Below are 15,005 nucleotides of genomic sequence, written 5' to 3'. Positions count from 1 at the left end.
TCTGTCTCTCCCTCCCCGAAGCACGGCTGGGATGGCCGTCGCCACGTCGCATCGCTGTTGCTATGGGTTGCGGTGTGCGCATCCCAGCTCAGCACCCGAACGCACGGCACGCAGCGGGGCCGCGGGCTGGGGTGGGCTGGGGTGGGCTGGGGACAGCTGCCCCTGCACTGCCCCTGCTCCTGGCCCCAATGAGCCCGGACCCTGCCTGCCCTCTGCCTCCACCCCGGGGCTTCAGCCGGCCTCGAGTAATTAAGCCGCTCGGATGGAGCTAATTATGGCATCCTCAAAAAAAAAAAAAAAAAAAGAAAAAAGAAAAAAAAAAAAGAGAAGAAGGAGGAAAAAATCCCAGCAAGATGAAAATTAATGGATTTTTGGCCCGGAAGGGACTGCTCTGCTCGTTAGGCTGATGCTCAGCCTGGCATGCAGAGGGACCAGCAGCAGCGCTGAGCCCTGGGGAAGCAGCAGCCGAAGGGATGCGCCCGGGCAGCGCAGCCCCAGCAGGGGCAGGATCGGTGCCTGCATCGATCCCCAGGGTGTAAGAGGGGCTGAGCAGCCCCCAGTGCTGCGGGGGGGTCTCTGCCCTTTCTTGCCGGTGGCCTTTCCAGCCACAAGGGCTGGCAGGGGGCACCTACGGGGTCGGGGCACCCGCAGAGCCCTGCAGCAGCCGGCAGAGCCCCGGGCAGGAGCCGGCAGCTCCGTCCTTGGCCTCCCGTGGACCGTTAATGAGACGACTCCGAGGGAATTGTTTTTTATTGCTCTGCCTCGCTAACGACTTACCCCGCTATCAGGTAATACACAGACAGCTCGGCCCCCACACATCCTGATGGTAAACGGGCACCCAGATCCCTGCTCCTGCTTTCCTGGAGATGCCGGGGGGGGCCAATCCTGCCTTGCTGGGTGCCAGATAAAGCCCTGGGCTGGGCAGTGCCTGGGACCTGTCTGTGGCAGCAGCTCCACTGCCAGGAGGGTACTGAGAGCCCCTCGGAGCTGCCAGGGGGAACTTTGTGCTGGGAACTACCCCAATGCCAGGGTGGAGGCTGTGCCGTCACCTCCTCCCTGCACACACAGCTCGGGCTCCACGGCCATCTGCCAGGGCCCGTGCTCAGGTGCTGGGGCTGAGCTCTCATTCCCATGCACGACAAAAACCAAACACCAGCCCTCACACGACTCCAGAAGGGAAATCTCTTCCTCCGTCTGGCCCAGCGCGTGTCACGCCCTGCAGCTGAGGAGCGAGATATCAGCGGCTGCGGCAGCCGAGGAGAGGAACATCCTCCTCCCTCTGAGCACCCTTCATCCCCGGGCCTTATCTCCCTGCCTGCTGCACAGCGCGGCCCCACGGCTGAGCAACCGGGCTGGGAAAGGATTGATGCTGGTGGCAGCTGGGGGTGCAGGATAAATCCTGGGTGCAGCCACGCTCTGCACGGAGGCAGCCTCAGGACCCCCAGCCTGGGAGCAAAGGTGCTCGGCCCCCTCCTGCTCCGTTATGCTCCACTGCCCGAGCTCAGAGCCCCGGTGCAGAGCTCAGCACCCTGCAGCTTCCAAAGAGCCGATGTCCCCCACGTGCCCCAGGCACCGAGGTTTTCCCCGCGGCGTCTGAGATCCACGGTGGCAGCGAGCGGCCGGGTGGAGGGGGGAGAGCATCCCCCTCGCTGCGGTGATGCCACGCTGGGAGATGACCCATTTCTTGCTGAACGAGCATCACAGCACCGGGGTAACACAGCACCGGGGTAACACAGCACCGGGGGCCCCGCGCTGTGCCCTGGTGGGAGCACGGCACAGCCCCAAGCGTGGGAAGCAGCAGCAGGTTCATGGGCAGAGCACGGAGGGGAAGCCGAGGAGTAAAAGTGCCCAGAAGCCAAACAAAGCTGCCCAAGGCCAGCAGGCAGCTGCTCCAGCCCCGCACCGAGGGAGGGAAGCCCAGCAAGGGGCTCACTTTAGGGGGGGGCCGAGATGCGATGGCTGCGGGGACAGGCAGCAGGGGCAGGGGGACTGCAGCCTGCCCCCAAATGAAACATGCTCACCTGCCCCGGGGCACTTCACAGCCCCCGGGAGCCTCCTGGAAGCTAGAGCAGAGGAAATCTCCCTGGTGCAGAGGCATCAGCAGAGCATCTCCAGCCTGGGACAGTGCCAGGGGTGCTGCTTGGGTGATTTGCCCACCAAAAGCCCCTCGCAGAGCGTTTGGCTCCCCAGACCCCCGGGGAAGGCAGCACTGCCCCCCACCCGGCTCTGTGCTGCCCCGGGAGCCTTATGTAAAAGAGGTGGGATGGGGAAAGGGGGGTACTTGGGGGCCTTTGTCTTTTATCTCCCCAGAGCTAAAAAAAGACACAATTAAGCAATTCTTTTAGCTCCTAAAACTTCCAACAATCCCTTTCCTGTCAGTGCTGAAGCAGCTTCATTATATCTGCCTGGCTAGATAAGGATGTTCCTCTCCTCCTCCTCCCGCCCCTTGTCTCCATCCCCCCCCCCCTTCTGCCCCACTCCCTCCCTGCCAGCTTCCAGGGAGCTGAGGTCTGAGGCTCTCCCATGGGTGCTGTGTGATGGGTGCTGTGTGATGGGTGCTGCAGCCACCCCGATGGTTGGGGGCAGGCTTCGGTCTTGATGGAGGCAGGGAGAGGGGGACTGACCTCAACCAGGACTTTTGGAAAGCAGACAGGAGGCAAAGAGGAGCAGCAGTGTGCTGGGATGGATCCTGCCTCGGGGTGGAGCAGGGCACTGCAAGCCTCAAAGCCACCCGAGCTGATCTCCCTCCTCAATTCTTCCACCCACTTGCTAGCACCAGGCAGCTAGCCTGACCCCACGGAGAGACCCCACAAGGGAGCAAAGGGTCTGTCCCAGCAGGGACAGCACCTCGCCCCTGCCCAAGGAGGGCTCCACGGGCGGTTTGTCCTCGCCGTTAGAAAAAGCAGCCACTTACAGCCCGTTTCTGCTGTCCCTCTGCACATCAGACTCACAGCAGCAAACAGAAAATGCCGTGTTTAGCCCACAGGAAGCAGAGCATTTGCAGCACCGAGACCAAGCAGCAAAAGGGGGGTCCCTCCGCACCCCTTGGAGATGCACCCGGGGCACAGGGCACTGCTCCACCCAGCTCCGAGCCCAGCACAACCCCAGCTCCATCCCGAACCCTCTCCCTCCCCAGAACCACCACAGGCCCCAGTACAGACCTGTACCCGCAGCTGGGCAGGCTCAGCCCTCGCCGTGCTAACATCACAGGCAGCCCCCAGCCCTGGGCGCAGACCCCGGCACCTCCAGGAGAAGCCCACAGGCGGCTGCCCGAGCTGGGCTGGAGCAGGGTGGTCGTGCTGGGGGGTGGCAGCTGCCCCCAACCTTGCCCTGGCCACGCTCCATCCTTCTGCTTTTGCAGGGATAAGGCGCTGCAAGGTGCTCAGGGCAGGCGGGCTGGGGGCTCATCGCCCTGCTGCAGGGGGACGGGGTCCTGGGCAGGTCCCACCCCGCTCCGCGTCCCCTCCGCCGGGCCACACGATTGGGATAAAAGCCCCTGAAATCCACCCTGGGCAGCTTGGGAAGCAGCTGGCACGGCGCTGGCGAGCCCAGCCCTGGGCAAAGCAAGGCAACCGGTTATTTACCGAGCACACAAAGCCCCGGCTGCAGCCCCTGGTCGGACACTGATCTGGATTAATTCCTCGTAATCCCCTTCTCGTCGGTTAATCCAGCATCTGACCGCAGCTCCCAGCTGGTGGAGTGCTGAGGTCTTGGGGTGGGCATGGGGGAGCAGCACCCCGATGGGTGCCCGCTGCTCCCAGCCTCACTGCCTCCCAGGTAAACAGGCCTCAGAAACAAAGGAATGGGGAAAAATAAAAATAAAACCAGCTGACAGCTCGTTCACTCCCCCGATCTGGGGATGTCGTCGTGTTGACACCGCAGCTGTAACCCCCCAGCACCCCTGTTCACTGCTGCTCGCACCAGGCTGCCCCACAAAAAGCAGAGCCAAAACTCTGCGATTTTATCCTTGTTTTATCCCCACACAGGGAGTGACCCCCCCGGACAGAGCAGGGCCAGGCTCAACACCCAGCCCCGGGCACGTGGGGGACAGGGAGAGGGGACGGGGACCGCGTGGGACCTGCCGGGCTGCGGCCGCTTGTCCCCGTGCTGCCAGCAAGGGTCAGCGGCAAGCAAAGCTGTTAGCAAAGCTGGGAGAAAAACAACATCTGTCCCTCCCGCAGCTCTGCGTCTGTCGTTTCCAAGGAAAATTTTAATTGAAATTTTTAACTTTTTTTTTTTTTTTTTTTTAAGCCGTGGAAAGGAACAGAGGCAGGGAGGGGCGGGAGGGATTTCTGGATGTTTTGCCTGCGGCGCTCGCCCCTCTGCTTCGCCGCCTGCCTCGCCCCATCCCCATCAAAAAGTCACGGCAGCATTTTGGCCAGGCCAGCCGGCTCCCAGCTGGCTGCTGGGGGTCAGGAAGAGCCAGCGTGGGGCAAAGCTCCAGCCCCCAGCCCAGCCGTGCCTGCCTCGAAGCCAGGGGCTGGGGTTTGAAGCCTTGCAGGAGCAATCTCCGGTCCGGTGTCTGGAGATCTCCCCCGAGAGCCCCAGCTGGCACCACGCAGGAGCTTTGCTGCCACCCGAAACGGCGCTGACCCCTCGGCAGACAGGGGAAGGAAACACCAACCGAGGCGGCGCGTCGCGAACTGCTTCGTTCATTCATTCATTCCTAATGAACTCTGCTCATCCTCAATTATTGATGCTCCCGGAGACTCAGCCTGCCGGCCTTGGGAGAGGAGCAGAGCCCAGGTAACAGGACACGGCCCCCGCAGCTGCCTCCTCGCTTTGGGTCTGGCTGCAAAACCCTTCCAGCAAGCAGCCCGGCCAGGCACAGCACCCAGGGCACCAGGCATCACCTCGCCGGGCTCTCAAGTTTCCAAACAGCTCAGGGGGAGCAGCCCCCGGCTGTCCCGGTGCTGCACACATCATTTGCACTCTCCTCTTCCTCCCCGTGGTGCTGTGCCGTGTTTTGGCCAGCCAGGAGAGCCGAACCTCAGCAAAACCCCTGTGCATGGAGGGCTTCCACGAGCCCAGCTCCTGCCCCCCGACACAGGAGCCAGGAGACGCAAAACCAGGAGCAAAAGGAGCAAGAACTGGGGGAAAATGGGGCTGCAGCAGCAAAGGTGGGAGAAACAAGAGGTCCAAGGTGCAGCTTTGGGGTGCTCTGACCAGCACACCGAGGGCCATACCACGAGTCTCCGCTGACCCCCAGCCCTCTCAACCCACCTGGATCTCGCCACCGAATTAAAAGCGCACCACTCGCGGCAACGGTAATTCATCCAGCGTCTAATGCTCAACATTTTGTCAGGATTATCCCGATTAACCCAGAATTAATCCCGATCTCAATGTTAACAGGATTAGCGTTCAAATCGGATTAGTTTTTAAAGCAGACCCCTCGACTGAAGGCAGGGGCCGTCCCCACCAGATGTGCGCCGGCAGCCAGATGTGAGCAGGAGCCGGGCACAAGCTGGGATCGGGGCCCCTGCAGCAGGCACCGCCGTGACACCAGCACCCGGCACACCCCTGCCCTGCAGACACAGGCACACAGAAGGTGCCTGGCACCAGGATGTAGTGCTTCCACGCACAAACACCCTCCTGCACCCGGACATCACCCGGGCGGCTCAGCGGAGGCCACGGGTGGCTGCCTGCCCCCTGTAACCGCGCCGCTCCCCTTCCTGCTGGCACCAGCAGCCTTCGCCTGCCTGATGAATATTTAAGAGCCTGGCTCCTCTGCAGCCTCATGAATATTGACAGCTGCTGGTCGCTGCCACCCAAACACGCCTCGGTGCCGTTCCCCCCCAGCCCAGGCAGTGGCTCTGCCCCAGGGATGGGGTGGAAGCCGGGCAGCATCACCACGTCCCTGCGTTCAGCCCCAAAACTCCCAATTCCTCCCCAAAAGCTCAGGTGCTCCAAAGCAAGGCCGGGAGAGGGGGGCTGAGGCCATCCCTGGGGATGAGGCTGTTGGGGCTGGGGTGGGACGTGTGGCAGGAGATGGATTTGGGGGTGAGGGTAAAGTCCTGGCTCTGCCCCAGCCAGCTCAGTACCCCACGGACGTTTACCCCAGTGATTTGTCCCTCACTTGGGTCGAGCAGGAGCCGCTTCCAATCCCCTGCTCTCCGGCAATACTGCCTCGTGTGACAGCATCTTCCAAAAATAAGCAAATTACTGCATCCCTCAGGGACGCCGGGGGACTGGAAGGAAAGCCAAGCGTGAGCACACGGCACAGAGGGGATGAGGGAGGGAGAAGGGGACGAGCCCTTGCTCGGGGTCACAGGGCTGCACCCCAGCAGCAGGGAGGGAGCCGGTGCAGGATGCAAACCCCACGGGATGCCCCGGTTAGAGCACCAGCAGGGTGATGGCTGGGAGCTGGGACGTGGCTGAGCACCTGGCAGGGGACTCGGGGACCGGCAGCAGCGTGACAGTGGCCATGGCGAGGCTGGATCGATGGCTCCGTGCGAGCACACCGCCTGACCCAGCTGGCAGGAAGGAGCATTCGTGAGACGAGCGGGGCTGGCTCAATCTAGAAGCAAGTGCAGAAGCCCCAGGGATGCGCTGGGGCTGCCTTTGTGGGGGCACAGGGCAGGGGGACAGGAGAAGAGCATGGGCGGGAGGCTGGGGCAGGACCTGCAGACACAGCGGGGTGCACGGGACCACAGCAGCTGGGGACAGCGCAATTCCTGGACCCCTCTCCACAAAGACAGCACCAGCCGACGAGCATCTGCTCAGCTCAGCTCATCCCGAGCCCGACAAACAGCAATACCACCCCCCCAATCCCCCCAGGAATCCTCCTGCAAAGCCCATGACTGGAGAGCCCCAAATCTGCGCACCGGGTCCCTGGGCATTTGGCACTGCCCCTCCCCGCAGCCCATCCCCTCCATCCCCGCAGCTCTCTGCCCGAGGGGGGGCCTGCAGCCACGAGCCCCCCGGGATGCAGGTGGCCTCGAGGAAGCCCCCGGCACCTGCCTGCCGGCATCAGCCTCGTGCATGGCTCACCCCTGCCGAGCAATCCCCAGCTGCCGTGGGCTCATGCCCCACTTGGTAGTGGGGTCAGGCAGCTGGGGTCCCCGGGGGAGCTTTAACTCCTGGTGCATTTGCAGAGCAGATAGAGCCCGGGGACGCTGGCATGCAAAGTGAAAAAGCACACAGCTCTAGGACATCACCCTGCGTGCCTGCCAGCACCCAGCCGCTGACACCCCTGGGGTGCCTGGAGCTCGTCCCCGTTCCAATTCTTACAAAAAATGAAGAAGAAGAAAAAAAGGAAATCAAATCAAGGCTTTTTTGCCTTCCCTCCAGTCCCCGGAAATGTCACAGAGAGCATGTGGTTAAAACCAGCCAGGGAGGACTCAGACAGCTGGATATTCATGGAGCTGCTGCTTGCACGCATTTTACAGCGCAAGTACTCCAGGAATGAACACTCAGAACAAGTGCACATATTATGCATTTTATGACTACTCAGCTCTGAGCTGCCAGCCGAGGCAAGTGCCTGTTTTTTCCACAGGAAGAGCAGCCCCACCAGGGACAACATGCCAAGGTCACCCAGCAACACGCCTGGCCTTGAAGTGTTGCCACCGCATCCCCCGGCGAGGAGGAGGGAGGCAGGGACATGCGTACTTCCCCCTGCAGACAATACGGTGCCTGTCTGCAAGGTGCTGGCAGGCAGCGCCGGGCAGGACAGGCTCCCGCCGGGGTCTCCTTTGTGCTGCCGGGGAGAGGCAGCGCCGGGCGTGATGGCTCTGGCACAAGGCAGCGGGTACCAGCAAGAAGCCCTCTGCTCTGCCATCCGCAGCCTGCTGACGGGCTGGTCCCCAGCACCAGGTGACAGGGAGGAGGATGCAGGCAGACAGGGGGACAGAGGCAGCAGCACCCCAGCCCCTTGGCACCCCCCCGTTGCTGCCCCTTCCCCTCCTGCAGGCAGCACCCGACCCTCTCCGCGGGGCTCGAAGCCATCAGTGTGCTCTGCGTGTCCTTCGACACACCATGCAAAAGCCACTCTCTGGGGCCTGGCAGTTTGTGTAGGGATCCTCCTCCCTCCCCATCACCCCACTGCCTGTGAGGTGTGGGCTGGCACCGCCAGGCACTCACAAGCCCCCACTGCACCCCGAGCCGGGACGCCACCGAGCGCACCAGCGTTCCTCCCGCACGCAGCATCCAGCGGGACCAGATCACACACGGGTGCATGGAGCAGCTCCCTGCCTGCCCTGCACCCCCACAGCAGCTCAGAGACACGTTCCTCTCCTCATTGAGCTTCACAGGTGGGTCCTGAGCCCATCTGGAGTGGGCTTTTTTTGTTCTTTTCCCACAGTTAAGTAAATTAGACTCCTTGTCCCTGCTGCAGTGAGATGACTCAAGAGCAGCAGGATTCGCCTGTGGGGTTTTAGTGGCCTAGGTGAGGGCAGGACACAGATTCCTCCCTTTCAGGTAACAACTTTGCTTCTGCAAAACTCATCCCAAAAGCATAAAGCCCTTCTCATGAGCTTAAGCTACCGCCAAGCCGAGGACAAACTGTTTTGGCACAGGAATCCTGAGCAAAACCCCAAGCTCCCACCCCCCCGCGTAGACACAGAGATGAGGCAAGGGTGGAAAAGTGCATGCATTTCAAACAGAAGCATGAAAAATCAGAAATACTGACCTTAAAGCTCCAGTAGTTGGGTTGCTAACAAAAAATAAAACAACAAAACAAAAGAAAACAAAAAAAAAATACCATTAAGATTCTGCTTTGACTTTTGTTTTCCTTTTGAGAATTGTTGACTTTAAACTGCAACATTAAACCTGCTCTCGTTTCTGCTTAAAATCCCCTCCCAATGGGTTGCCTACGCTTCATGCTGCTAAGGGCTGCTGAAAGGGAAGCGGGATCATGCAAGCAGGCAGGAAGGGCCGGAGAGGGGCACTTAGCGCAGACGGGGGTGCAAACTAAGTGAAGCAGAAGGAAGCGGAGAGCGGGACGGCAGCCCAGGATCGCTTCTGGAGCGCGCTGCCTTGGCACGTGCTGGTCAGGCTGCTGCCCTGGGAGTCGGTACTGGAAGCCAGAACAATGTTCAGTTTTAAAGGGCTCTTCCAATCCCCCCGCTCTGCCCCTGCCACCTCCCTCTGGTGCTTCTTCGCGGCGTTTCCACCGGTGTCAAACCGATGTGCTACAGCGAGTGACAGGCGCTGGCAGCAGCCGCGGCCCAGCAAGCTGGAGAGCTCGGGAGCTTCCTCCTCCCAAGCCACCCGCTGACAACCAGCGGAGAGAGGGAACCGAAACTCCCGAGGATGCCCAGAGCTGTGGCTGCGACACCCCTGAAGGGCAGTGGGTGCGTTTGAGACCCAAACTGCTTCCCCAGAGGGGCACAAGACCCTCCGAGGACCACGCGGGGAGAGCACGGCCAGCAAGGAACGCGTGCTCCTCACTGCTCTGATTTGGGGCAGTGGCAGTGCTGCAGGGTGGGACACGCTCTGCACACAGCAGCACCACGAGCACCCCGGCAGCACCACGCCGGGGCCGGTCCCACAGCACCGTGGTGACGCCAGCCCTCGCCAGCTGCAGCGCGGGGCTGTGCCGGAGCAAGCAGCGCGCTGGATCGGGTGACCACACGTGTGACCCACCTGGCTGGGTGACAACAAGTGTGAGCCACCCGGCTGGGAAGGGAACGCACTTTGATATCACTGAAGCATGCAAATTATGGGTGGGGGTGAGAGAGACACCTGCAGAGCAGCTTCTGTCCCAACTGTCTTTTATGGGGATCAAAGTTCTCGGCTTCTCTTTGCCTCCCCCGTCAAAGCCACCAATCTCCCCGCTCTTCACGGTATCTCCTTCACCACAATCACCATGGCTGCAAACCTAGCGCGCTGGGTAGAGGATGCTTTCCTTATTACTGGTTTAATACAGAGCAAGCTCCTGCACCAAGACCCCAGTCCCCAGCCCCTGCAGTGCCCTGGTGGCTGCCGAGGCACCTCCTGGAGCAGTGCTCGGGGAGCACAGAGGCAGAGCTTGGGTAGAATTTGGAGGATTATTCATCCAAGGTCTCTGACAGTCCACTACCGGGGTATCCACCCTTCCTGGCAAGGTAACTGGAGGTCAACCCTACATCAACACAAACCCTCTTGTAAGGTCCCTTGTTAGACGGATCTGCAGCCTCCGAATTCCCTTATTCTGATCGACACAGGTGTATTTCCATTACTATTCCCTAAGACATGAGCAGACCCACCACAAGTTCTGCATCGAACCAACTAAAGCTGTTTTCGAAGTGATTCAAGTCAAACAAGCGCAGTTTGCTCATGCAGCCAAGCCTCAAGGCACAAAGGTCTTTTCCAAGGGCACACCGTGACTCAGAGGCACAACCAGGAATAGAAGCCCAGAGCCCTGATTACCAAGCACCACGAGACAACAACCAGCAGGATCCAAGCCTATCCTGGGCACGTAATGCTATTCCAAAACACCGGGAGCTTGAGAGCAAGAAACTGCCTCGGAACACGTTTTAGTACTGGACAAAGCCACCCAGGGCATCCAGCAATGGGGCCAGCTCCCGGGGCTGCAGCCTGGGCACGGGACGGAGCCCAGCAGCGGGTTTCTGACGAACCCATCTCTGCATCTCCTGGGGATGAGCAGGACCGCTGGAGGGCTTGATGTGCTGCTCCTGGGTTTGGGAACATCTCCAGTTCCACAGCAGATGGATCCACTTTGTAACAGGGCTTCTGCCTGGGACCCCACAGCCCTGCTGGGGTGCCCAGGGGATCCCACATAAACCAAAGCCAATTTCAAAGAAAACAGGAGTGAATCCTTCACCCTCCTCCTTGCCAGACTCACCGCGGGCTCTCCCAGCCCCATGCAGGACCAAGGTCACGCTCAGGCTCCAAGCACAGGAGCCAGGAGGGGCAGAGCAGTGGGACAGGGCCAAGCCCCCCAGCCCAAAGGGCCAGGACCCAGCCCCGAGGTGATGCTCCCAACTTGCTCCCTCTCTGGCTTGTTTTCCTCCACGCTCCTTATTTTGCTGTTGGAGAGTCGCAGTAATTTTCCTCAGGCCCTGATATTGCTGATCCTATCTCTCACCAGCCCTTGGTACGTATTTTATTTATTATTTTAGGATGACTGGACAGGCTTATCGCAAAGTCCATAAATTACACCCCCACCACACACAGCCACTCCACATCAAACCAGTGATGAGCTCGCCTGAACCCCGAGTGCCCAGGCAGGGGATGGGGAACATTCTGGAAGCGATGTGGTGTGGTCAGGGTGAGCGGGTGCCAGGATGGCACAGCACGGCACCCCCTCACCCAAAGCCCACAGACACCCGTGGCTTTGAGCCCCCTCCCAGCTCCCCAAGCAGAGCATCAGTCCGGGGTCAGCTCGCCTCCGCATGGCGCAGACGGAGCCCCCCGAATTGGGAAGGTGCCCAGCGGGGCGCTTGGTTTGGCGGTGGCTGCAGGGCTCAGCCCCATCTCCTTGCGCTGCTCCAGGGCCGGGGCTGCCAAACTGGTGCCGTGCGGCGAGGGCAGAATCTCCCCCGCGGGCATCGCAGGGCTCCATCTGTCCTTGCCGGCACTGCCACGGCACCGAGCTCTGCGGGGCGCGGAGCAGGTTTCAGAGCCGGCTCTTTGCCCGGTTTAGCTCATTTTCTACCAGCCCATTTCCCCCAGAGCCCCCCTGTTCCCGTGGTGCCTCCCACCAGCGGCTCCACCAACGCTGCTGTGGGACCAGGGGCAGCCCCAGCAGCCCCCCAGCGGCCCCACATCTGGCAGGGCGCGGGTTGGCACAAAGAGAAGGGAAGAGGAGAGGGCCAAGGTAGAATTAACATATCGCTGGCTCTTCAAAAGCATCAAAGGGAGATAATGGTCTGAGAGAGGATTTGAAACGACAGCCCTGTTACAACCGATAAAACAGGCAGCTCGCTTGCAGCAGAGCTGTGCAGAAGGTATGAGGAATTACAAAGGCTGAGATTATAATTACAATGAAAGTCATGTCCGTGATGCTGCAAAATGAGCGACTAACGAGGGCTCGCGGCCCTCCCGAAACACAGATGTGCACACATGTGCACAGGCATGCACATCGGAGCCAGCATCATGCAAGCACCAAGTCTGCTCGGGCACACATGTAAGGGAACCCGTGCACACAGCAACGCTGGGAGCTGCACCAGCACACACACACATGCACGCTGCAGACCCGAGGAGAACCAGAGCTGGGGGAACGCAGCTAAGAACATTATGTAGTTAACTAAATTTTAAAAAATTCAGTCTTTGTGACAGTCCCAGGAGAAGAGCAGTAGGTAAATGAAATCCCGGTGAGTCACTGCCTTGACCAAGGCAGGCTTCCTCCGGTTAACAATTATAACACGAATCTGTTAGTGATTAACAAGGCAGCACCGACTGCGTCCCTCTAAAATGGGCAGCAGCAGCAGCCCCGGCACACTCCACCGAGGGGAGGGACAGTGGCAGTTTCATTGGCTTTTTAATTAACTCATTTTCAGGAGTTCCAATTTCTGATCGAGTCCCCCTCAGGCGCAATGTCTTGACAAACAAAAATCTCCTTGAAAAATAACAGCAAAGTGGAGTTAATCTGCTTCTCCTTATTAAAGTTTTTAATGCTTTTCAGCACTGGAGAAGCTGAATTAGCAAAATGACAAGATAGAGCCGAATGCAAACAGTAACCAGATACAGCGAAGAGACACCGGCGCTGTGCATTGCAGATACTGTCAGCCGAGGTCTTGTAATTTTTGCAGAAGGACCTCTCCAACCTGAGCATCGCAGCACGTGGGAGAAAGGCCGGCGTGAGCCAAGGCTGGGATCCGGGAGCGCTGGATCCAGTCCCCGTCACGCCTGGGCTCCCACGGGGCTCCGGGAGCCACTTCAACTCTCCAAAGCCCAAACCCCACCAGAAGAAGGGCACCGAGATGCTTGTTTTGCACCTCCTGTTTTAGGCACAAGCATCTTTGGGCAGGGAGCTGGGTTTTACTGCATCCTGCTCCAGTCCCCAGCCCAAGGAGGCTCTGAGGGCTGCTGTCGGAGATGTGACCACAGTGACCTGGTGGCAGCCAGCACCAACCCCCCAGCCCAGGCAGGACGTGCAGCTCAAAGCCCGCAGGGACGCCCCATCCCTCGCCCGCCCATGCACTGGCCTCTCCAAGAGCTCCTGCTGAAGGCTCGTCAGCTCCCCGACAGTAATTACAGCCCAGACCTACAAGGCAACCTCTGAAAGAGCTCGGGTGATGTCAGCGCACAAACACCCTCGGCCATCAGTGGATTCGTGCTCCTGACCCTTCCTCAAGCACCCCGATTCAACGATATCACCACGAAGCAGCAACACCCGTAGGCAAAACGCAGCCCCCGGCAGCGACGGATGCAGCAGGACCCGAGTGCTACTGAGGACGAGCCACGCAGCCACCCTGCTTGGCCTTGAAATCTCCCTGCCGTGGCCCCCCCGGTCAGGTTCTGGCACCCCCTTTGTGCTGCAGCTCCCTGGGGCCCGGTGCTGGTGCTCAGCAGACCCCCAGCCTGCTGTGACCCCCCCCCCGGCACACGCGGGGCAGCACAAGGGCATTAGAAACCCCCCTCCTGCTCGGGTACAACTCGGTGTGGTGGCCACAGCCTCCCAGTACGGCCTCCCAGTAGCTCCAGAGCTCCGGACAGCCGGGGTGCTGGGCTGGGGGGGGCTGCAGTGGGTGCTGCTCACCCCATAGGGGTAGGGACCAGCAGGGGCCGTGCACCGTGCGCCCCCTCCTCTGCCTGCTGCGGGCAGTGGGGACAAGAAGCGGGGACTGGGGGGGGTCGGGGGGGGTCACACGATATGGGGGAGGGCAGGAAAACCGGGGGGAAGTTGCTCCCATAGCGGAGTAGCTATGGAAACGGCACGCGGGGGTGGGCGAGCACCGGGGGGGGACATGCAAGGTGAGCGGGGCTGGCACCCGGCCGGGGACCATGGGGACACCGCGGGGACACCCCGGCACCGGCAGAACCGGGGGGGGGGGCATGCTGCGGACCCCTCGGAACCCCCAGCACTGGCTCCAGGGGAGAAGGGGGGGGGAGCAGCGGAACCCTCCCCGCCGCTGGGACCTCGCTCGGTGCCCCCCCCACCCCGGGCCGGGGCCGCACGCTCCTTAATGCCCCCCCCGCCCGCTGCGGTCACTGTCACCGACCCCCATCGGTGACCCCCATCGGCACCCCCGGGATCGCTCCCCCCCTGCGCGAACCCCACGGGAGGGGGCGGCCCCCAGACCCCTGCACGCCCCCGGGAGACGTTCCCGGGGGGGGGAACGGGGCAAAACCGGGGAGGGGGGAACCGGGCAGAACCACAGGACCGCGCCGCTCCCCCCCCCATCACGGCAGCCCCCCGGGACCCCCCCAGCGGTCTCGGCGCCCCCCTCCCCCTGCTCTCACTCCCCGAGAGGCTTCCGCGAGCCGGGGGGGGGACCCGGGGCTGCCCGTGGGAAGCGATCGGCTCCCACCAGTTGGGGGGGGGGGTGGCACGGGGACAGTGCGGGGCTGCCCCCAGCCCCCCCCACACAACCCCAGGGGGCGATGCAGGGGTCCTGAGGGGGGGATGCCCCAGGGGAAGGGCAGGGATGGGGGGGGGGGGGGGGGGCGAGATATGGGGCTGGACGAGGGGTGGGGGGATCAGGATATGCAGGGGACGGGGATGCTCGGATGGACCGGGGAGGGGGGAGAGATGAAGATACCAGGGACGGACGGACGGACAGACGGACAGACGGACAGACGGACAGACGGACATCCCCCCCCCCCCCCGGTACCTGCGGCAGGTGGCCCCGCAGCGCGGCTCAGCCCCGCCGCTCCCCGCTCTACGGCGGCTGCAGCGCGGCCCCGGGGGCGGGCGGGGCCCGGTGGCGGTGGCGGTGGCGCTGCTGCTGCTGCCGCGCCCCCCCCCCCCCTCCTCCTCCTCCTCCTCCTCCTCCTCCTCCTCCTCCTCCTCCTCCTCCTCCTCCTCCTCCTCCTCCTCCTCCTCCTCTCCGGTCCCCCCCCCTCCCGTCCCTGCTCCGCCGCCGCCGCCGCCGGCCCCGCGCCGCCCGCCCTTATCTCGG

At 61.8% G+C, this 15,005-nt stretch overlaps 1 protein-coding gene across 3 annotated transcripts in view; it reads right to left on the bottom strand.

Annotated features, from left to right (window-relative positions):
• The window catches only part of SRCIN1 (SRC kinase signaling inhibitor 1), a 46,465-nt gene that overhangs the window by 17,502 nt on the left and 13,958 nt on the right, over positions 1–15,005 (bottom strand). For all 3 annotated transcript variants that reach the window (XM_084496545.1, XM_084496546.1, XM_084496547.1), the window contains one exon: positions 8,627–8,650. In XM_084496545.1, coding sequence (XP_084352671.1) covers positions 8,627–8,650 — 24 coding nt within the window. The remainder of the gene's footprint in view (positions 1–8,626; positions 8,651–15,005) is intronic.

Source organism: Aythya ferina (assembly GCF_964211825.1).
Source record: "Aythya ferina genome assembly, chromosome: 23".
Taxonomy (NCBI): Eukaryota; Metazoa; Chordata; class Aves; order Anseriformes; family Anatidae; genus Aythya; species Aythya ferina.
The sequence above is the reverse complement of the archived record's forward strand: the minus strand, read 5'-3'. Positions and strand labels throughout refer to the sequence as shown.